Genomic DNA, 25530 nt, shown 5'->3' with positions numbered 1-25530 from the left:
AGTCTGTATACTGATATTCCAATTTTAATATTGTCTTCCTGTGTGTGGTTTACATACATATTTAAGAAATAGATGGTGCAAAATATTAAATAATGAAAATGAAATATAGAGCAGATTATTTTACACAGACACACGCATACACGCGCACACACGCACACACGCGCGCACACACACACACGCACGCGCGCGCACGCACGCACACACACACACACACACACACATGTCGTGTTTCCATGTTTTATGGGGACTTTCCATAGGCGTAATGGATTTCATACTGTACAAACTGTACATCCTATCCCCCTACACTGCCCCTGCCCCTAAACCTACCCATCACAGGAAACATTCTGCATTTTTACTTTCTTAAAAAATCTCCTTCTGTGTGATTTATAAGATGTTTTCCTCATGGGGACCTAAAAATGTCCCCACAAGGACAAGGATTTCGGATATTGCCATCTTTGTGGGGACATTTTGTCCCCATAACGTAGGGATTACCAGGCCACACACACACACACACACACACACACACACACACACACACACACACACACACACACACACACACACACACACACATACACACACACACACACACACACACAAGTCCTACCTGATGAGGTTGTGAGAACATCCTTTCCCTTAAACGTGGCAGTTTGTAAATGATTGAGCTTTATAGATCATGTGAATTGATGATTACAGTTTTAGCTGTGTAATCAGTAGCACATTCCAGAAATCATCTACAGCACTGGGACACTGTAAATAAACACTATAGTTACTGTACTTGAGATGATGAAAGCATCCATCCATCCATTTTCGAAACTGCTGGTCTTATGCAGATTTTGGTGATAAAATCATTTCTGGTATATAATACCTCCTTCAACTGCTATATTCATCAAGATTCGTGAATATAATATTGTTAGTTTTTACTATAGATGCATTTAAATGTATTGAATCATTTCTGGGATACGAAATCAGATTCAGAAATCAAAAAAGATTAGTTAATATTTATATAATTACATATCTCCTATTCTATTCTATTCTATTCTATTCTATTCTATTCTATTCTATTCTATTCTATTCTATTCTATTCTATTCCATTCCATTCCATTCTATTCTACATTCATTTTCCAAACTACTTGTACTATGGAAGGTTGCAGAGATGCTGGAGACTTTATTATTATTGTTATTATTATTATTATTATTATTATTATTATTATTATTATTATTATTATTCTATATTATATAACTATTTAATTTTAGATTATTATTAATATTTAATATCGCCTAATATATTTACTTTATTTGGGAGGTGAGTGTTATTTCTTTAATTGTTCCATATCAAAAATATTAAAACACCAGTTTTAATAATAAAACAAAAACTATGAGATATAAACTGAACAGGTAGATTTTAGCTGGAACTCTGCAGGCTGACCAATCACGATCCCCGCAGGACCTTCCTTTTCATAAATCTAATTTTGTTTCCGGCTCAGTGTGTTCTGAGTTCAGTCAACTAGTTCAGCTCTTTATTTGTCAAGAAATATGATGACATTAGCCCCCGTGGGGTGGGGATAAATTGTTTCGATCTTAAGTCACAATGAAAAGCATCAAACCTGTAGCCTACTTTATGTAGCCTATCTGACTTTCTATCTTGTTTTATTACTCATTTCCTGCCGCGTTGAATCATTAAACCATTATCATAATCATGAAGAGATGTGAGAGCATCATCTTATTCTTCAGGCCATGTGTGTTTCTCATTGGTTAGTGTGACTGAAGGTGTGGTTTGAAGATCGCAATCCCAAATCAAAGCCATCTGAGTTTGGAAAAGAGGGGTTTGATTATAGGAAATGGACAAGGTGATGATCAAAACTCCCAGTAAAGCATAGAAAGCGAACAGGACGTGAGCTCAGATCTGCTCACTGTATCAACAGCAACATGTGGAGGAGACGCGCTCAAGTTTCCTGATCACACGCCGACTGTCAGAACAAAGCGGCGCGAGCGCGAGTCAAAACATGAAGCGCGTCCTTGTTTGAACGATGTGTGGATTATTACCCCAGTTTTTATTAGTATGATTGGCCATGGCGTGGTGTGACCGTGGGATTCAGATGCTGCTGGCCACCGTCGGCGCTTTTGTGGCGTTTAGTTTGATGAGCATCGCGATCGGGACCGACTACTGGCTTTATTCTCGGGCTTATATCTGTAACGCCACCAACACCAGCACGGACGAGACGCAGACGCAACCCAAGAAGGTCCGCGGAGATCTCACGCACTCCGGACTCTGGAGGGTCTGCTGTATAGAGGGTACCATGTGCTTCATATCCTTTCTTACACTTGAGTTTTAAAAGAGAGAAAACTAAGTTCATTGTTCTGCCTTTGTCTTCAGACAACCAAATCTTATTGCTTTAGGAGGCTTTTGTTCTTTTTCTCCATCCAAGTCAATTTAAAACAACATATTTGTTTCTTAGGACGCATTGTCGATGCCAAGTTCACCCACAATTGTAAATTCTAACATTAATTAACCCTAAACCTGTAAGACTTCGTTCATCTTCGGAACACAAATGAAGATCCTTTTAATGAAATCAGGAACCAAACCAAAACAAAAACATGATTAACTACTTTAGCGCCTTTACCCACTACGCATGCGTGTTGTGTTGACTCGGATGGACGTTTTTGCTTAAACGTGCAAGCGATTTATAATTTTATCATTTCAGTTTTTGCGCAAACAAACACTTCATAAAATTGAGGTTAAACTAGAGTCACGTGGATTACTTTAATGATGTCTTTGCTAGTTTTCTGGGGTTAGAAAGTGGTAGTTGCGTAGACTGTCATTTGTTTTCAGAGGATGAAGGAATGTCTTACGGGTTTGTTATGAGATAAGGGCGAGTAAATAATGGCAAATATTTTATTTTGGGGTAAACTAACTCATAAAGTAGGCTATGTGCAAACATGTGAAAGGGGTCTAACCTACCCAGAGATGCTCACGTTCACCAACATCCCCTTTCCCCTTTATAAACAGGCCTCTATAGTGAGAAAAAAAGGAGATTGAAATGTAATCGTTTCTCAGATTTGTCAAGATACCAAAATCTGAACCCATATAATAAACTGAACTCATCAAATAAACCCAGGATCAATTTTTTATAGATAAACAGCATGCCATTGGTTTGACAAGTCTGTCACATTTGTCTATTTAAACGCCCCCCCCCCCCCACCCCATTTTAGGAGAACCGTCTAAGACAAAGTGGATCTCTAAATGAAAGAGCTTAGCCTTCCATCCACAGGATCTGTCAACAACTCATCCAAACTCTTTCATTGGGGTTGGCTCTCTCTCAAGTTGCCACAAGTTGACGTTCACTTGGAAGGGAATGAAAATAGTCCCCCATTTTTTCTCTATGTTGACACCAGCGGGTTTCTTGAATGGACAGAAAGGCGTAATCAGTCCAGAGATTCTCCTCATAAACCTCTTCCTTCATTCATGTCTTTTTTTATTTTTTTTTATTTGATGCTGTTGCTTGGAAACAATATGTCTGAAATCACTATGGTAACGTAGCCAATTGTTTAAAAATAGATGAATCTGTTGCTTCTTATGATTGTCCATAGAAAAGAAAAAGACAGACAGACAGACATGTACTGTATATCATTTTGTGTTTGGTTTTTTCCACAACATGTGCAATTTTGGCAGACTGATGATATCATACATTGGTTGATAGTATTAATACTTATCTTTTTCTAGAAGTCTAATGATAATGTCATCAGGCTTCATATTAAAGAGCAGAACTCATACTGACAAAAGAAAATCAGTTTGCCTTGCAGGAAATTATTCAACACCAGTATTTAAACACTAGGCTACCTACTTAGTGTATTGTCATTTTATGGTGTGAAAATATTTGAGTTTTCCCTATTAAAAAATAGAAATTTCCTCAGATCTATGTAGAAAATTCTGCGGATATTCAGTCAGCAGAGCATGAATGTTTTATTTTTATTTTACTTAAGTGCCTAGCTAGCATAATTCAATTGTTTCTCCATTTTTTTAATGCACTGTTAATTAAATTCTAAATAAAATAATTAATAAAAATTAGGTAAAGTAAAATAAATTACTTTTAAATTAATTATGTATTAAATATAACCAAAATAAAATTGAAATAAAATAAAAAATGAAATTTTTATAATTAAATTAAATAAAACAATATCTTGAGGTTTATTAACGTTTAATAAAATACCCGATAAACTATGCCATAAATAAATTATAAATAAAAAATATATAATAAAACATCCGAAACAACTGACTTGCTTCCGAAATCCGAAGAACATAGGCTATGCAACTTTTCCTTTTAATATTATATTATAAGTCTACTTTATTTACTGTAAAATAGTAAAACATAAAATACATAAAATATAGCTTGCACAAAAATTAAATTCTGTCATTAATTACTAACCCTAATGTTGTTCCAAGACTTTCGTTCATCTTTGGGATGAGCTTTCTGTTCCTCCATAGACAGATACACAACTACCAATTTGACGTTTCAAAAAGTTCATAAAGAGATCATTAAACTAATCCATAATTGAGTGATTTATTTCAAATTTTCGGAAGTGACTTGATCGCTTTTTTTTAAATAACCAATTTATTTAAGGCTATTACTCACATAAACATTGATCAGTGAACATAAACAGAAGCTCAACTGAACCTCATTGGTTCTTGCTGAAGCTCAAATGTGCTGCGTAACACGATAATGAACCTCATTGGTTCTTGCTGAAGCTCAAATGTGCTGCGTAACACGAGAATGAACCTCATTGGTTCTTGCTGAAGCTCAAACGTGATGCGTAGTGTGTTACTGAGGGTAGACACTGTTACTTTGGTCTCAGCTCTCTGATGGTCCTTCACTAGGTCCCCCCATGTGGTTTTGGGATTTGTTGCTCACCGTTCTTGTGATCATTTTGATTTCTTCTCACCAAGCTGCTTACCTATTGCAGATTCAGTCTTTCCAGGTGCCATTAATACAGGTATTGAGTGGAGGACAGAGAAGCCTCTTAAAGAAGAAGTTACAGATCTGTGGGAGCCAGAAATTTAGCTTTTTTTAAGGTGACCAAATACTTATTTTCCACCATAATTTGCAAATAAATTCTTTAAAAATCAGACAATGTGATTTGCTGGATTTTTTCTCTCTCATTCTGTCTCTCATAGTTGAAGTGTACCTATGATGAAAATTACAGGCCTCTCTCATCTTTTTAAGTGGGAGAACTTGCACAATTGGCGGCTGACTAAATACTTTTTTGCCCGGCTATATGACGTGTCTCCTATCAAATGAATGCTCACTTCACGTGCAGTGCATGTTTGTTGCATTATTTGGAGTATAAATGGGCACAGGGCCATTAAATCTCGCTTGAAACAAAGAGCCATAAATCTCACACAGGAATTTCCCACTGGGAAATCCCAACTATTCCATTGGGCAAATAGACCATTGAGTGTGGGATTTCTCTAAGACTCAGATCCATCCCCTCTTCTTCTCTGCTTGCTGGCTTAAACAACATCATCTTGGCCAGCAGGCCAGAAAAGGCCTACGCACACAGCATTTGAACTTCCTCAAAAACCAAAGAGGTTCATTCTTGTATTACGCAGCACGTTTGAGCTTCAGGAAGAATCAGTGAGGTTCATTCTGGTGAGTAGGAAGTGTCTCCTATCAAATTAATGCTCACGACTTACACTTTCATGTATTTCACCTCTTCATTGGAAGCAGTGCGTGTTTGTTGCATTAATTGGAGTATACACTCACCTAAAGGATTATTAGGAACACCTGTTCAATTTCTCATTAATGCAATTATCTTATCAACCAATCACATGGCAGGTGCTTCAATGCCTTTGGGGGTGTGGTCCTGGTACAAGACAATCTCCTGAACTCCAAACTGAATGTCAGAATGGGAAAGAAAGGTGATTTGTAAGCAATTTTGAGCGTGGCATGGTTGTTGGTGCCAGACGGGCTGGTCTAAGTATTTCACAATCTGCTCAGTTACTGGGATTTTCACACACAACCTGTTAATTTCTAGGGTTAACAAAGAATGATGTGAAAGGGAAAAACATCCAGTATGCGGCAGTCCTGTGGGCGAAAATGCCTTGTTGATGGTAGAGGTAACTTTGACTGTAATAGCCACTCGTTACAACCGAAGTATGCAGCAAAGCAAATATGAAGCCACAACACACACAACCTTGAGGCGGATGGGCTACAACAGCAGAAGACCCCACCGGGTACCACTCATCTCCACTACAAATAGGAAAAAGAGGCTACAATTTCCATGAGCTCACCAAAGTTGGACAGTTGAAGACTGGAAAAATGTTGCCTGGTCTGATGGTAGAGTCAAACTTTGTCGTAAACAGAATGAGAACATGGATCCATATTGCCTTGTTACCACTGTGCAGGCTGCTGGTGGTGGTGTAATGGTGTGGGGGAAGTTTTCTTGGCACACTTTAGGCCCCTTGGTGCCCATTTGGCATCGTTTACATGCCACGGCCTACCAGATTTCTGACTGGTTTCTGACCATGTCAATCCCTTGACCCATGAACCACCATGAACCCATCCTTTTATGGCTACTTCCAGCAGGATAATGCACCATGTCACAGTTCATTTCAGATTGGTTTCTTGAACATGGCAATGAGTTCACTGTACTAAAATGGCCCCAACAATCACCAGATCTCAATCCAATAGAGCATCTTTGGGATGTGGTGGAACGGGAGCTTTGTGCCCTGGATGTGCATTTCACAAATCTCCATCAACTGCAAGATGCTATCCTATCAATATGGGCCAACATTTATAAAGAATGCTTTCAGCACCTTGTTGAATCAATGTTGATTCACCTGACTGGGAAATCCCAACAATTCCATTGGGCAACTTGACCATCGAAAGTGGGATTTCACTAAGACTGTTAAAAGAGAGAGACGCTCAGATCCAATACCTCTTCTTCCCTGCTTCCTGGATGAAATGATACCTCATCTTGGCCATCAGGCCAGAAAAGGCCTCACACACAGCCTCATGTGTGTAATAGGACAGGAAACCAGGTGCCACCACATGGCTAGTTGGGCCAGCAGGCCTCAGGGCGTGTGCAACTTCCTCAACCTCGATGGAGTCAAAGCAACCATGCAAGTTCACAGTCATTCCTTCGCTCAACACGGAAGGAAACGATCATAACTGCAAAATGTGTACAGAACAATCAAGATTTTCTCCTTTGACTGTTTCTCTGGATGCCTTACCGGGCAAACGCAAGTAATGTAGTAAGAAATAAAAATTGTTACATAGTAAAACTGTAAAGTCTTTGCTCAGACAAAGGAGCCTATCAGGGATGGTTCTCCCAGGTTAGACTCTTTGCATAACTTCATCCATCTGTTCTGACCATTTCTTCTAAAGACTTTAACTTTGCCTCTTGCCATGTATGTTTTGTGTATGTATGTTGTATGTCTGTTTAATCTTGTCTGTAATTTAGTAATTCAAGTTAAATGATCGATCTTGTTAAGCACTTGTAATGATTCACCAGTGTCAGTGCCCCTGATCACCACCAGAGGGCACTCCAACCCGGACTGTCATTCCATCAAAGACTACATTACCCATAATCCTTTGCCCCGACATCAGCACTCACTGTTTACACCTGTGTCTCATTTACCTCATTACCTCTACCTTTATCTTGCCGGTTCACCCTGTCATTCATTGCAAGGTTTTGAATCTCAACTAATGAATCTCATTGGTTCTTGCAGAAGCCCAAAAGATTTATCAAACTATGAGTTGATGAATGTTTGTATATGAAAAGCCTAAATTGAATCTGTTGCTCAAATAAAGCGATCAAGTCTCTTCAGAAAATTTGGACGAAACCACTCAGTTCATATGGATAATTGTTACGATTTATGAACTTTTTGAAGCACCAAAGACAGATAGCTTCATAAAAAAATATCTTAATTTGTGTTCTGAGAATGAACGAAATGAGGGTAGTGATGAGAGTAAATAAAGACAGAATTGTCGTTGTTGGGTGAACTAACCCTTTAAAGGTTTTCAGGGTTTTTTCCTCTATTTAAAAAAAAAATCACATATACATCAAGCATTTTCAAGATTGATATTCAAAATTTCAAACATTTTCAAACTTTTGGGGTACAGCTACCTCAGCTGCAACATATATATTATAAACGGTTACGGGGGAAGGCTAACCACATTTTAAATTGTTCTGATCACCCACTTTTTGGGGAATTTAATTTGCTCCCCTCAGGTCGCCGTTTTAGGCTACCTATGCTAAGAACCAGACGTGCCAAGGATTCTTTTATTCCTGTGGCTAGGAATCTGAATTCACTTAGGCAATATCTTATGAATTGTTATTTTATTTCATTTCATTTTTTATAGTACGTTTTTTTTTTTTAAATATTCCTGTCATTGTTTATTATGACATACAGTCCGTGTATTGTGGTGGATTCTGTCATTGGTTCTGGTATAGGAGTGTCTCCATTGTTGTGTTGATGTGTATCCCGTGTTGTGTATAATGTTGTTGGCATCTGGTGGTGCTCTTATCCTGTCTTTTTGTTTTCTAGATATCCTGCTGCACACTAAATTTCCTTTCTAAGGATAAATAAAGTGAAACTTGAACATTTGAACTCTAAACCTTGAAAACATAGCGGTTAAAATCAGGCATTTCCCAAACTTTCACAACTCTGTAACATAAACACGTGAACTGTGCCATAAAAATAAAATTTTAATTAAATAAATAAACCATACCTTGAGTCCTGAGTATAGTTAATTGACAGGTTTTTATTCTTTTGTTTGTGAGATTGGGGGAACTGAAAGGGAAGAGCTGTCACTTTTGCCATCCCCAGCATGCGCAATACATCTGTAATTAAATGCAGGGGCTGAAAGGCCACAGAGTCTCTAATTAGCCACCGGGTTTGACTTCCGCCATTGTTTTACAATAAATAACACTGTAATAACGAGCTTTGAGCTCATGCCAGGTACGGTCGGCCATTCTGTCCACTTACCTATTCTTGCATAAACGTCAAATCAAAAGTGTTTGCTAAGAGATATGCCATGCAAATACAGCACAGCTGGAAATTGCTGTTACAGAAGCAGCTTTGTATTTAGTCATTTATTTAGTTTTTAATACTTACTACTTAATACTTAATACTTAATACTTTTAATACTGGAGTAAAGATTTTTGTAAACAGATTTTAAAGGAGCTGTATGTAAGAAATGTATTTCAATTATTCATAAAATGGCCCTATGTCATTTGACATTATTATGTTAATTTCAAATACGTCTATCACTGACAGCAGTAGTCCGGCCAGGATATTGTCATTTAAAAGTTGTTGCAGCCCTCAACTGATGCTGATGATGACATGTTGTGTTTGGGCCTGAAGCTCCGCCCTCCACCTATCGACCAATCACAAAGTCAGAAGCGGTTCAGCGGTTGCCAGATCTGCTCTAGTTACCACAGCTGCAGATCTACAAACGCTCCTGCTGGATCCTCCTGTGGAAACAGTCTAAATTCTTTTAGCGGGCTCCTCCCCTATTGGGGGGTGTCAGGTTTCATATTACAAAATGTATTTTAACTACTTTACAATCAAAACCTACGGAGCCCCGCACATGGCGTGCAAGAAAAAAATTGTATGCACAATGTAATAATTAGGTCCCTTTATAAAGCATGCGCACAATTTACTCATTTGTTTCCTTGATTTGCTAATCGTGCGGACGATTTACTACTTAGTTCCCTCAACTTACTAAACCAAGCTACACGATGTACTAATTAGTTCCCTCGATTTAGAAAGTCACAGGAATGAATTACTAAATTGTGCGCATAAATAACATCTAATTAATTTGGACATCCTGCACGTGTGCGAGGCTCCATAAAATCCTTTTCTAATCTTGACAAAACGCATAACGCATTTACGTTTGGATAGTGCATTTTCACATCTATTCTCAAAAAGGGGGTGACAGTAAAGGGGTTAAAGACAAAAGAATTATGGGAATACTGGATTCTAAACAACAAAGAAATGCCTCAAATTATCAAGACCTTGAAACAGATATGAGAGAGAATCGCATTACTATAACCTCCAAGAAACGGCTCATACGTGGCGCTCCCAAGTAGGTGCCATTAATGCTTGGATAACATGCCTATGTCTCCTCCCATTAAAAATTATAGCTAGTTGCTACAATCTACTAATGTCTATTAACATTCATCGCCATGATTTTTGGAATCGCAAGAGGAAAAAATTACGTTTCCAGAAAGCCGCCTTCATGCGATGCACATACAGTAAACCCAGGTGTGGTTTAGTCTGCACATAATAGGACTAAATTAATAAAAATACACAATATGTTCTGTTTTCTATAATGCGCCATGCACGGTGATGATGACGAAAGATGAACGCAACTGCACCAGGGTTCAACAGAATCAATATGAGTGTGAAACCAGAACAATGGTACTGGGGGTGCCATTACTCGGGGTTAGAAGTTTGTTCAACTCTCTAACAGTAAGTATGAGTAAAAAAAAATTGCCTTAGCAAACACTACTAATAAAGATGACACAGTATAAAGACATTCTCCAGATTGATAGATTTGTAAAGCACACTGCCCTAAGCGGGCAAAGCAGTGATTGGTTTCACTTCTCGTCAAGGCGGACGCTTGGCTGTCCTGCACCGATTCACAATTATGACAAAATGCTGGAGGCAGCTGAAGACGTGAAATGTGGCAGCTGTTTTCTCGCCCAGTGGGGATGCGGGTTTGTGAGGCAGGATTGGGGCTTTTGGCATGGGGGAAGAGTAGTGTGTTGCTGTCTGCTGTATTAAACCACAATGAAGATGTCAAAGGCATCCTTGGAGACATTATGGAAATCAGATTGTTGGATCAGACCTGAGGTTGCCATGGAGAAGACATGCTCAGCGATGAGCATTTTTACCTCCAGGCAGGCCGCAGGGACCAAGCGCTCGTTTTCTCGCTCGCCGATGCGCCTCCGTGTCATTCAAGCAAGGTTCTTATTTTGTTTTTATGAAGCTGGATACACTTCAGTCACTGGGCCAATAACCAGCACCTATAAACCCGCAGCTAGAGCGGATCTTTACATAAGCTCCTATGGCTCACTGTACACACCAAGATAAGTTACTATAATGTACAAGTCTAAGAGCCTGTTTAAAAATTTGTAAACACACTGTCTGATGTTTTCATTAAACCTGTACAATGAAGAAATACACTATACAGCCAATAGTTTTTGTTCGTCTGCCTTTACATGGACATGAACTTTAATGACATCCCATTCTTAAAATGTCTTGGTGGAAGAGTAGTGTGCATATGCATGTTTGGTACATTAAGAGTTCATTTCACTGGAACTAAGGGGCCAAGCCCAACCCCTGAAAAACAACCCCACACCATAACCCCCCCCCCCCCCCTCCCCCCTCCACCAAACTTTACACGTGGCACAATGCAGTTAGGCGTGATTGGTCACTCCAGAGAATACATCTTCACTGCTCTAGAGTCCAGTGGCGGCGTGCTTTACACAACTGCATCCCACGCTTTGCAGTGCACTTGGTGATGTAAGGCTCTGATGAGCTGCTCTGCCATGGAAACCCATTCCATGAAGCTCTCTACTCACTGTTCTTGAGCTAATCTGAAGGACACATGTTGTTTGGAGGTCTGTAGCTATTGACTCTGCAGAAATCTGGCGACTTCTGCGCACTGTGCACCTCAACATGTGCTGACCCCGCTCAGTGATTTTATGTGGCCTATCACTTCATGGCTGAGTTGCTTTTGTTCCCGATTGCTTCCACTTTGTCATAACACCACTAACAGTTGACTGTGGAATATTTAGTGGTGAGGAAATTTCACAAATGGACTTACTGCACAGATGGCAACCTATCCCGGTACCACGCTTGAATTCACTGAGCTCCTGAGAGCGACCCATTCTTTCACAAATGTTTGTAGAAGCAGCTGCATGTCTAATGCTTGATTTTATTCCCCTGTGATTGGAACACCTGAATTCAGTGATTTAGAGGGGTGTCCCAATACTTTTGGATAAATAGTTTATTTTAGATTTTGCACTATTTCTAGGTCACTGATCAAATAAGCATGTTTGTGACATTAAGTGTTTAAATTGTACAAAAGGTCATCAGATTTTCTTGCTTTCTTTGAAGCAGCAGATTAAATCATTAAATCATGCTGGAGATCATGATCATCAGGTTTTGCTCATGTCATCTGAAGTGCACATTTCAATTACTTTTATTTTAAGGTATTTTTTATTTATTTATGTTAAATACGGCTTAAGATGCTCCGGAGATGTACAATAGTTACATTTTTTTTAAAGGTTTCTGTGCATCCTCTCTCAGATTTAGTTATTGGACAGCATCCTTTTGTTGCTAGATATTATTACACGGTTTTTGTCTCAAGCGGTTCCAAGGATGACCTAGGAACAAGATGTATTCTGAAGTGTAGAAAATTCTAAAATCTGATATTTGAATATTCTTAATTCTGATATTTTTTGACAGAGTACCACTGCCACAGTGTAACTTTCATACTGTACAATATTATAAAAACACTATTCAGATTGTTTAAAAAGTCTGATACTGAAATACTGTTCTTATTTTGTAAGAATCCATATTTTTAGAGTCATTAAAGGGGTACTTCAGCGCTGGGAAGATGAATCTGTATTTAAACTGGGTCATCAATGTAGTAGAAATGTGAAATTATTTTTGAATTTGGTGTCTTCTAGACTGAGAAAAGACAGAAAATGTATTTTTGTCCCATGGGGATGAAAGACTACAATTCCCAGAATGCTTCGCTGCCCTGTGAGGCCATTCCCAACGCCACCAACTTCATTACTGTGACTGAGTTAGAGAAGACACTACAATAAAAAACTGAACGTGTCTGTTCAATATAATGAGTGAGTCACCGCGCGAGTATCACAACACTGAGCACTAACTGCAGGAGGGATGAGAGCTGAGGTAATCGCGACTACACTCGCGGCATACATTCACAACTCGAGTTCAATCTGCCGCGTTTCAGTTCATGCCTTTGCAAGCTTAACTTTCATAGAAATTAATTTGAGAAGTTAAAAGACTTACATTGCTCACCATAGCTCGGTTTAAATGATCCTGTCTGCAAGCTGAGCTCTCCCTGCAAGCTGAGTGTAATCTCCCATCCCCCAATGCCGGATTCAAAACATGCGGAAATAGCTCCCTCTGCTGGCTGTAGTCTTTAGCCTCTGGGCAAACATTCCTCCTATGATGCAAAAATCGTCATTTTGCATCATAGGAGGAATTTTTCCAGAAATAAAATGCATAAATCTCTTGTCTCAGGGGGATATGAGGGGGGAAAGCACAATATTTTGAATATTCTCCAGGGTTTCTACTGATACAAAGCCATATGTTAATCACTGAAGTAACCCTTTAAGAAATTACCTTTGTTTCAAATTTTACTTATCATTATTGTGAAATCTCAGAGTGAAATATTATATTTAATGCAATGCTGGGTGTGACTATACATTAGGAATTGATTATGTGATGAAAATGGTCTCTAAATGAGAGGCATTTGCCATGAAAAGTAAAATTGTTGCACTGCTAGAGCAACTTTGCTGGAAAATTATTTTGTAATAATGTGCACAGATTTTTTTATGGTATTTTTTGCATCTGTTCACAGGAAGTTTATGTGGCATAATGTTTCAGGTTTCATATATATATATATATATATATATATATATATATATATATATATATATATATATATATATATATATATATATATATATATATATATATATATATATATATATATATATATATATATATATATATATATATATATATATATATATAGTGGGTACGGAAAGTATTTAGACCCCCTTAAATGTTTCACTCTTTGTTATATTGCAGCTATTTGCTAAAATCATTTAAGTTAATTTTTTTCTCATTAATGTACACACAGCACCCCATATTGAAAGAAAAATATAGAATTGTTGACATTTTTGCAGGTTTATTAAAAAAGAAAAACTGAAATATCACATTGTCCTAAATATTCAGACCCTTTGCTGTGACACTCAGCAAACTCTCAGTTTGCTGTGATATTTAACTCAGCAGGTGCTGTCCATTTCTTCTGATCATCCTTGAGATGGTTCTACACCTTCATTTGAGTCCAGCTGAGTTTGATTATACTGATTGGACTTTATTAGGAAAGCCACACACCTGTCTATATCCGACCTTACAGCTCACAGTGCATGTCAGAGCAAATGAGAATCATGAGGTCAAAGGATCTGCCTGAAGAGCTCAGAGACAGAACTGTGGAAAGGCACAGATCTGGCCAAGCTTACAAAAATTGTCTGCTACACTTAAGGTTCATAAGAGCACAGTGGCCGCCATAATCCTTTAATGGAAGACTTTTGGGACAACCAGAATCCTTCCTAGAGCTGGCCGTCTGACCAAACTGAGCTATCGGGGGAGAAGAGCCTTGGTGAGAGAGGTGAAGAAGAACCAATAGATCACAGTGGTTGAGATCCAGAGATGCAGTCAGGAGATGGAAGAAAGTTGTAGAAAGTCAACCATCACTGCAGCCCTCCACCAGTCGAGGCTTTATGACAGAGTGGCCCGACGGAAGTTTCTCCTCAGTGCAAGACACATGAATGTTTGCTAAAAAACACCTGAAGGACTCCAAGATGGTGTCCTGGTCTAATGTGACCAAGATAGAACTTGTTGACCTTAATTATAAGCGGTATGTGTGGAGAAAAATATCACCTGTCCAATACAGTCCCAACAGTGAAGCATGGTGGTAGCAGCATCATGCTGTGGGGGTGTTTTTCAGCTGCAGGGACAGGACGACTGGTTGTAATCGAGGGAAAGATGAATGCGGCCAAGTACAGGGATATCCTGGACGAAAACCTTCTCCAGAGTGCTTGATCTTAGACTGGGCCGAAGGTTCACCTTCCAATGACTCTAAGCACACAGCTAAAATAAGGAAGGAGTGTTCTTGACTGTTCTTGAATGGCCCAGCCAGAGCCCTGACTTAAACCCAATTGAGCATCTTTGGAGAGACCTGAAAATGGCTGTCCACCAGCGTTTACCATCCAACCTGACAGAACTAGAGAGGATCTGCAAGGAGGAATGGCAGAGGATCCCCAAATCCAGGAGTGTGAAAAACTTGTTGCATCTTTCCCAAAAAGACTCATGGCATGGCTGTATTAGATCAAAAGAGTGCTTCTACTAAATACTGAGCAAAGGGTCTATATATATATATATATATATATATATATATATATATATATATATATATATATATATATATATATATATATATATATATATATATATATATATATATATATATATATATATTTATTATTATTATTATTATTATTATTATTATTATTATTATTAGGGATGCAACAATACAGTTGGTTCAATATACCTCGGTTTTTCCATGGTTTTCGGTTTGGTTTTATGTTTCTTTTTTTATTCTATTCTTAGGCAACAGGAACAGAAAGTTATTATTAATACTCTTTGTTTATTTTACTTAAAAGACTTTAAAAACCTTACTTAAACTTAACTTTACTTAAAAAACCCTTGTACACATTCCTATATAAAGATTTACAGTGGCAGCTCAGAGCTGTACAGCAGCATTTAAGCATGAAATTGAATGAATAAATCTAGGCTAAAATTAAAACTACATAGTCTTCAATATACAATATACATTGATTAAAAGCTACTGTATAATTACTTTATTCAAGTACAGTGAGTGATTTTCTCTATGTCTTTTTGTTTTATTAAAATTTTTAGAGATGGAACTGTCCTTAAAGGGGGGGTGAAATGCTGTTTCATGCATACTGATCTTTTTACACTGTTAAAGACTTGGAATCCCATACTAAACATAGACAAAGTTTCAAAAGTTAAGGTGGACGTTTGATGGGAGTATTTCTTTGTCAAAAATACTACTTCCGGTTAGTCATAAGTTTCGGCAAGTTTTTTGAGATCATGCGTCCCCATTGACGTTAGTGGGGGCGGAATTTCCTTGTATGGGCCTTACGGACAATTCTACCGGAAGCGCGTGAGAGAGAGCGAGGGAGAGAGCGAAAGCAACAGCCTACGCCCATCAAAGCGCTGGTTTGTAGGATGCTAAACAGGTGATATAACCAGTAGCTACTGACTTACCCACTGATAGGCCGGCGGTCGATCTGTATTAGCACTTTCCTCACGCGACGGGCGAATCACTTTCCTCACAGAGCGACTCACTTTCCTCACGCGACGGGCGAATCACTTTCCTCACTGAGCGAATCACTTTCCTCACAGAGCGACTCACTTTCCTCACGCGGCAGGCGAATCACTTTCCTCACTGAGCGAATCACTTTCCTCACAGAGCGACTCACTTTCCTCACGCGGCGGGCGAATCACTTTCCTCACTGAGCGAATCACTTTCCTCACAGAGCGAATCACTTTCCTCACAGAGCGACTCACTTTCCTCACGCGGCGGGCGAATCACTTTCCTCACTGAGCGAATCACTTTCCTCACAGAGCGAATCACTTTCCTCACGCGGCGGGCGAATCACTTTCCTCACTGAGCGAATCACTTTCCTCACAGAGCGAATCACTTTCCTCACAGAGCGACTCACTTTCCTCACGCGGCGGGCGAATCACTTTCCTCACAGAGCGAATCACTTTCCTCACGCGGCGGGCGAATCACTTTCCTCACTGAGCGAATCACTTTCCTCACAGAGCGAATCACTTTCCTCACTGCAGCGCGCTGCTGCACACGTCATTATTTAGCTCCGCTCACACGACACGCCCCCACCCGCTCGGCTTTTTTCGGAAAGACTCGGAACAGCGCATCTTTCTTATATAATTATAAAAAAAATAAAGACTTTTCGGAGATATGCAGGATGCAATGCTACTCTATAGGTACTCAAGATTGACATGACACTGACTGAAACTGAGTGTTTCACCCCCCCTTTAAAGGACAAATGTTCACAATCAAGACCTGCTCGCATCTTATGTACAGAATACAGACACACACGATTTTACTTTCACTTTAGACATAACTGACTGTGTTTATATATGTTAACCATGTGTGTATTTGACAGTATTTGCACTGTAAGAATAATTAGTCCAGTAATAACGTGTGTTTGACAGCCGCACGCGCTCAGCGCATGTAAAACGTGAATAACATGTTTAACTGGCACTGCTTTAAAACGCTGCTAAACACCCCCTAACTTTAGTGCATATCATTGGAGATTTGCTCGTATAAGCGCGTAGACTTACAGGCACACTCAAAGACAGCCGAAATAAACGGAGAGAAATATTTAAAATGGAGAGAAATAGAAATAATTAATTAAATGCAAACCCCCCCCCCCAAAAAAAAATCACAAGCGCATATTGAACCGTGAATGCCGTACTGAACCGTTCAATATTATATTGAGAATTGTGGCATCCCTAATATATTATTTATATATATATATACTGTATAGCCTAAAGGCTTTTTTTTTATACAGGGTTTTTTATTAGATTTTTTTACAATGACTAGACTAGAAAACACATGCCCCACTTTCTCAGACCTATTTAATACTAATTAATTTGCTCCCTTTTTTAACACTAGACCCAATTAATGGCATGCTGGGCCACACAAAAGCTGTGTCACAGGGAGTAGACTCCACCTGGAGACAGACAGAGAGGGAGATTTGCAATGTTACACTTTATGATGTATGCTAAGACATGATGAGCACATATCTCTTTGCTTAAAGTGCTCCTATTTAGTTTTTTTGAATATCACCTTTCATGAATTGTGCAATATAGCTGTTCGTTGTAGCTGTAGAAGAGTTTGGTTCATGTTGTCGATATGTCGGTAAAACTGACACCATCACCAATCGGAGTAGAGTAGACCAATCACAACAGACTGGGTCATCTGACCAATCAGAGCAGAGTAGACCAATCACAACAGACTGGGTCATCTGACCAATCAGAGCAGAGTAGACCAATCAGAACAGACTGGACCATCTGACCAATCAGAGCAGAGTAGACCAATCACAACAGACTGGGCCATCTGACCAATCAGAGCAGAGTAGACCAATCACAACCGATGAAAAATCTAAAGTGGTTATCGATCTTGGATGCATGTAAACCAATTGTAGGAGACTCCAAAACAACATTAGGAGCCTTTAATATAGCATAATAGTCGAGATTAAATCAAAAATTAATTTGAATTTCTTAATACACATTCTTGATCTTCCAGAGAAAGTTATTTCAGAGAAAATCATAAAGCTCGCTCTGCTTCTGATACAATTGTACTTTTCTGTTGACATCACCTAGGCCATGTGGGCCTTCCGTCTTTTTTTACCATTCAGATAGCATTCACGCATCAGAACCAAAATACCAGTAATCTCTGTGAGAGATTAGCGACAGCGGTCTCTTTCTTCATTCACCCAGATGAAAAGCACTTTGGCTTCACTGTCTGTCTGATTTGACAGCATGTTTTGATTTCCGAGTGACGGTCACATAGAATGGGTTCTGCTTTTAAAAACATGTCGCACGATAAATCCAACTGCAGAGCTACAGTACCGATGAATGGACTAGAAGGGTTAAAAGACTTTTTAGAAAAATATGGTGCTCATGTACGAGATGCTGAAACGTATAGCTAGCCAATAGTCTCAAAATTACACTATATTTGATTTCCATTTACATCCTAAACACTGTATTTGTCTGCATTTTAAAAGCAGTATTAAAGCCGTACAGTAATACATCTATACCAGAGTCCTGCACGGGTCCATTTTTGGAGACCCGCCCCCGCCCATACCCGCAAGGTTTAGCACCAGATCCGACCCGTGACCCGTGAAAATTTCAATATTAAATCCGCACCCGCTCCCAGACCCGTTAATATTTGGCCCGTTACCCGACCCGTGCCCGCGATAAATCACACGCTAAAATCATTCAAATTAAAATGCTTTATTTTTTAATCTTGCACCTCTCTCAACATCACAACAGCGTCAAGAATGGGCTAATGAAACCTCGCCACAGAAATATTGCACATAGGCCTATTTTTCATCCGCGCTGCTACCCGCCCGCACAGAGTTAATTATCCGCCCGCAAATTTTATAAATGTCACAATCCACCCGTTTTAGCCACTTTTATCCGCGGGTAGCCGGGTACCCACGGATACCTGACCCGTTGCAGGACTCTGATCTATACAAAGTTCTCAAAACGGAAAAAAGCATTCTGTGCGATCCAGTCCTTACTGTAAACACAGTCATCTCCAACAGGACTTTATGATTGGCTCAAAGCAGACTTAGTTCAGCGCATCTAGACATCGTACATGCTCACACACCAGAAATCGTTTACTTTGTTGCGTAACTCTTCTTGTTTGTTCTGCTGACCCGTATATATTTTTGTAGGTCTCAACAAAGGAAGTTGTTACCGGATCAATCATTTCCCAGATGATAATGATTATGACACAGACAGCTCTGAGTATCTCTTACGTGAGTGACATTCTCTTCAGGAATATTACAGTGTTGCTGTTTATATCTCAGTGTTGAAATACTTATCATGCACTTTTGATCCCTTCCTCAAGTAAAAGCTGTGTTTATGTGTGTGCGTGAACAGGTATTGTGCGCGCCTCCAGTGTGTTCCCAATCGTCAGTACCATTCTGCTGTTGCTGGGAGGGCTTTGTGTCGGGGTGGGACGCATCTACAGCAAGTGGAACAACATCATACTCTGCGCAGGGATACTGTTTGTGGCAGCAGGTAAACCTCACTTTAGACACTTTTATCACAATTACTAAATACAAATCGTTCACTGAGTATAACTGGAATATAATATAGGCCAACGTATCCTCGCTGTTACTGGCAGGTTCACTGGAAATGAGGGGGCAACAACTCCTCCAACTACTCCTCGTTTTTTGCTGTTACTTAACTGAATGTAGTGGGTTGATATAGCTTATACTGAAAGTGCCTTCCTTTTATAGTTGCATCACTCGATATGTTTAAAGATGATGAAAAGACAGTAAAAGATTGTGTAAAATACTAGGCCAGCTTTAACTTGCACAATAGTGTGTCTTGGCAGGTCTGCATTTGCAACCAATGCTAATTACCACAATACGTCTGTGTGTATGCCATATTGGAAAGGTCAAGGTCAACACGTAAACCAAGGAGGTTTATATTGCCTGGAGCAAGCTATCTGTTCCAATTAATCTCAGCAGTTTTTCAGCCAGAGGTTAAAGTTACAACATCTACCAGCTGGGGCTAATTGGACCATGCTTAGGCAATGGAAGATAGCTAAGAAGTGCTGTGCAGGAAAACCTCACTCCCCCGGCCTCAAGAGGTGCACCAGAGTATGCAGGATTTACTGTCTTTGTTAGCGTGCCCACCTCCCTCAACTATGGCTGTTGCTGGTTCATATTCTGCTCAGAGTGATGCAAGTATGCCTAGTTACATTTGTGCCATGACCTGGATAGGAGTGATGTTTGGGGATGAGTGTAATGGACGCTAGATAGTAAGAGCTTTGCAGGTAAATCTCACCCCCCTAACCTCAAGAGGCGCACTAGAGTCTGAGGTCTTTACCGTCTTTGTTAGCGTGCCCACCATCCACAGCTATGGCTGATGATGAGTGATGCAAGTAGGACCAGTTACATTGGTGCTGTGACCTGGATGATAGTGACGTTTAGGGGATTAGGTTAAGGGAGCTTTTCAGGTGGACCTCACTTCCCTGGCTTCAAGATATGCACTAGTAACTGATTCTTTAGCATTCTTGTTGGTTGACGCTGGTTTGAATCCCACTTGGAAAGGTTCAAGTAAGACCTGGGGTACACCATGGCTGCATTTAGACGGCAGGTCTTGATGCACAATTCCGATTTGGTGACTATCTTTTTTTGACGACCCCCTTACATCAGCTTTTAAAAGCGACCCGTGTCCGATATTTGCATTTACACTGTACACTGGCGAAACAGCCCAGACGTTCTTAACCGGAAAAGGAATTAAAATGGCGTGGTATGAAATTATTATACAGTGTTTTGGTCAGCAAAACATTTCTCTTGTAAGGCAGAAAAAAAGAGGAGAGCCCTTGACAGGGTTGCCAGGTTTTCAAAACAAAACCAATTGCAACACAAAACTGTGTTAAAGTAGCCCAATTACGCAAGAAAACCAACACTGGAGATCAGAGTTTGTGTCCACCTGAGTCGACGTCATTCGCCTCCGTCCCTTTTTCAATGACGTACGTGTCACATTTACTGGGGAATATCCGATTTGACCGCTTACATGGCAGACGTAAATGCTAGCCTGACAAGCCAGACCCACATCAAGATGTTTGGTCTGGAAACTCACCATTGGCGGGACTCAATCCGAGGGGCGGGATAAACGGTTGTCTTTCAAACTCCCTCTGCACGCGATAGGATAAAGCTTCAAGCAACCAGAGCAACGAAGGTGAAGCAGAGCTCGTTGTCAGATTAAACTTTCGCCGTATCCGGTCGGCAAAACTCTGAACACATCTTCCCTTTTTAAGAATGACTTCAGTGCCGTTCTTTGTTCTTTTCTCAGAGAAAAGCTTAACTCCAAGTCTTCCAGAGTCACGATTAAAGCTGATTCGAAAGACCGCCGTTCGCCAGCCTCTGTGTTTACTAGTAGCACGCAAGCGCAACTCTGCCGCCATTATGTTAAGCCCGCCCACCAACTCTATACACGATGTGATTGGCCCAACCAGAGTTTGGTTTTATAGCTCAAAACTGTATTGAGAGTTGCTAGACGACACTCGCGGCAGATTAGATTTGCTGCCGCTAGGGTGCGTCTAGATTTTTAGGATAGATCTCTGCTACATGAGGAAAAAAAAATCGGAATTGGGTCACTTGAACCATGAAGTGTAAATGGGGCCTATGGGTAGCCAACCTTGCCTCTGGAGAGGATCCTTCCTGCTTTAGTGCCAACGCTAATCATACAAACCTGAACCAGCTTATCATGGCGTTCAGGATTACTTGAAAATTATAGTCAGGTGTGCTGGAGTAGGATTAACTACCTCTGAGTTACACTAACCAGCCAAATCTTGACCCCTTGACATAAACACTTGCATTTGATCAGATATTTGCAGCTTGCAGCAATTGTCATGACTATAGTATTCTCCGCTGGGAAAAGTTATCCCGTTTTATTTAGAGTCTGTGTCGTCAGTCAGTCGTCAGTCATCAGCAGAATGTAACACCAAGTTAAATAAAGTCATAAATCTGTTTGATTACTTTTCAAGGTATTTCACTTATGCTTTTATGCTTTTTTCCATCTGGCAGGTTTGAGCAACATCATCGGTATAATTGTCTACATATCCAGCAATGCTGGTGACCCCAGTGACAAACGTGACGAAGACAAGAAGAACCAGTATAACTACGGTTGGTCATTTTATTTTGGAGCGCTCTCTTTCATTGTGGCCGAAGCAGTAGCCGTTCTGGCTGTTAGCATCTACATTGAGAAGAGTAAAGAAGTACGGTTCAAAAAATACCGTGAGTTCCTCAAGTCTACCTCGTCCTCGTCACCGTATACCCGCATACCCAGCTTTCGCTACCGTCGACGGCACTCGCGCTCCAGCTCTCGCTCAACAGAAGCATCCCGTGAGGCGTCACCCGTGGGCATGAAGATAATGAGCTCGGTTCCCATAGGAGAGATCAACATGTACACATTGACAAGAGATCCCCTCAAGTCAGGGACGGACAGCTCCTACAGCCCTGAGCACGACTCTGGATTCCTCCAAGTGCACAACTGCTTTCCCAAAGACCTTAATGATGGTATCAACAGGAGGACAACACCTGTATGAGGGCACACACTGGAACGGAAGAGATTAAGTTAAGGTCATACTGAATGGATAGCCAGCGGGGCTCTGTGGCCTGTGGCAGGTGCCAAAGGAAGCGATACTCATTGATGAAGCCGGTCGACCGATGACTTGAAGGAGATGCACTATGTTAAGAAGAAAAGATTTGATCTCGATATTCAACAATCATTGCAAACATGATAATTAGTTTTTTCTTGCTGTGCTGTTTCTCACATATAAACAAGAACTCTCAGAGAGACCCATCTCTCATCAAAGGGCAAGACACGCAAATGTAAAATGGATGATCTTTTCACGATATGGCGCAGTGCTTCAGATATTACTTTTGTGCAAGCCAGTCCGCTCCCTTGGTTGAGAGTAAAGATCGATACAGTGCCATACTCTCAATGTTTACCAATGTGATGATGACTCTCACAGTATGAGATGGTGCTAATGTAGACTCACAGTTGAAGCCTTCCCATCATTGTGTTCAGTGCAAACCCAAGTTGAATACTGAACGCCCTTGTTTGTGTCATATATTTGTAGCCACAGTTGTCTAGAATCTATTCAGTGTGCCTATCATCTTGGCAGTGTCAACTGCCCGACTACTCTGAAGCCACTTTGCAACACAGTGCAAAACTGTATTCATGTTGTTGTTGTTGTTTTTGCTGTACAACTATAAATATCAGTTCATTTAACTAAATATTCATTGGAATTTAGTTCATGAGATTTATAGGGCTGGCCCCTAATAGTCGACTAAACGTTAGTAGACTAGAAGAGGCTTAGTTGACCAAGATTTCGGGTAGTCGGTTAGTCAGAGAGAAAAAAACAACACAGAAAATGGCGAAATCCCGCAGACAGATTGTTAATGGCGGATCCTTGTGGTTATTGCAGTATGCCGGGCAGAAAAATCCAAACGTTCGCCTATCATCCATCGACCTAAAATATGGCTTATCATTTGAAACATGTAAGTAGTAGCAACTTTACTTGGCTGCTCGCTCTAATGTTAAACTAGATCAACGGTCGCTATTATTAGGGCATATCCAGGTGTTTGTGTAAAGTGTGGTCATTTTCAAGTGTGGGAGTAATACATCATTCCAAACTGTATACTACTTTTATTTGTGTAAACTTACTAAAACAACAAAACGCTGTGCTTTTGTAAAATAAAGAAAACAAGAAACCTTCAGTCTCAATCTCCCTGACCTCTAGCGCGTCACAAAAATTAACAAACGTTACACATACTTGCCTTACAGACATGAGAAATGGATCTATAGGAAGTTTAAAATGTCTAAAATGTAATAAAAATCCACATGAACGGTGCATTTCTTTCTATAGGCGCATCAACTATAGGGTGTGGAGATGACGAATCTTTGCAGCCGACACTCAGAAAACAATAGTTTATTAATAAATAATTTAAATGTATTCATAATCTTTCGCCAGCGGCAAGCTACTATGTGTGTACTCGAGCGCGGAATAGATTCAGCTCCTAGTATATATTTGAGTAATTCAATTAATATAAAAGTGCGATTAGTCGACTAATGACTTAAATGAACGACTACTAGTCGACTAGAAAAACTTAAGTCGGGGCGGTCCTAGAGATTTATGACTTGTGTATAACCCCCTTCTGAAAAGACCAGCATGGATTTTCACAATGTTCTGTCTGGTACTTTCCTGTTTAATGGACAAGCTTACCCAGCAAGCAATTTTGCATTTAAAAGACGTCTAATATATTTTCCAAACACAGCCCTGACGTCTAGGCTAAAACAAGGCAAAATTTGGGCTGTCAGTGAAAGTGTAATAGGTGTCTAACCATAGCCCAAGAGTAGACCAGTCATCTAGATCATTAACATGTCAAAGAAATGAAACTAAACACCTTGCAATCACTGTTGACTTTGCTTATATGATGGAATATCATACATCTATTTTTTGTTGTTGTCGAAAACGACAATGAACGACAAAATTCAAGGTTACTTTGGCTAGAAGTGGGTTACTCATAGCCGGATTATATCGTGCTATGCTGGGTAAACATGTTGTTTATCAGCAAAATTTAACTGGTTAAAGTCAGCATGAAATGGCATTTGCAACCCATTTCACTTCTGCCATGTAACACATTTCTGTGTGAAATGTGGGGCTGGACTTTTCTCCATTGGGAACTGACTGGATTCTGAAAGTGATTGGAGCATGAGTAGAGCCAGACTAGTGGGTGAAACGTACATGACTGATGACTTTTAGAGTGCGGATCGGGCTGCATTTTTCTGTCCGAGCCCGACCCGCGTCCGACAGAGCAGTAACCGAACCCGACCCGAGCCCGACAGGCATTCAAATATTTATGTCCGAGCCCGACCCGAGCCCGACAGTTAAAATCTATTTTTTCCCCTCATATACTAATGACACGCACGTTTGTTTGTGTGGAAATCCCGCTTTTATTAAGCAACTGTAAGGTAGGCATTCTGAAATGTTTACAGACGAGCGCATCAGCGCGCACACGGGGCATCAAACGTTACACAGAGCCCAATCAAATAGCCAACTGAAATTAAATGAACAAAGGTCTGCTAAAAATGGCCCAAGCTAACAGAACAAAACATTAACGTAACACAATTTAAATGCTTATTGAAATGAAAGTCATCTTACCAATTTTCTCAAACTGTGGTTCCTAAACTGCAACATGGGATCTATTTACATAATCTATCCATCAAAGTTTAGGCTAATCGAGGTTTTATGCAGAAAAAGGATTGCATCAACTGCGGATGGCTTCAAGGCTGTCCTGCTGCCAGCAGCGCTGAAGTTGCCC

The 25530-nt window shown here is 40.0% G+C and overlaps 1 protein-coding gene across 1 annotated transcript; it reads left to right on the top strand.

The window, feature by feature from the left end:
* Positions 1–1767: 1767 nt before the first annotated feature.
* cacng4b (calcium channel, voltage-dependent, gamma subunit 4b) lies at positions 1768–24962 on the top strand. Its single transcript, XM_067457944.1, has 4 exons — positions 1768–2295; positions 19357–19440; positions 19565–19705; positions 22228–24962. Exons 1-4 carry the CDS (start codon positions 2073–2075, stop codon positions 22746–22748), a joined length of 969 nt encoding a protein of 322 aa, XP_067314045.1. The 5' UTR covers positions 1768–2072; the 3' UTR covers positions 22749–24962.
* Positions 24963–25530: the final 568 nt, after the last annotated feature.

Source organism: Pseudorasbora parva, chromosome 2, assembly GCF_024679245.1.
Source record: "Pseudorasbora parva isolate DD20220531a chromosome 2, ASM2467924v1, whole genome shotgun sequence".
Lineage (NCBI taxonomy): Eukaryota > Metazoa > Chordata > Actinopteri > Cypriniformes > Gobionidae > Pseudorasbora > Pseudorasbora parva.
Note: the sequence above shows the minus strand (reverse complement) of the source record. Positions and strands in the feature narration are given on the sequence as shown.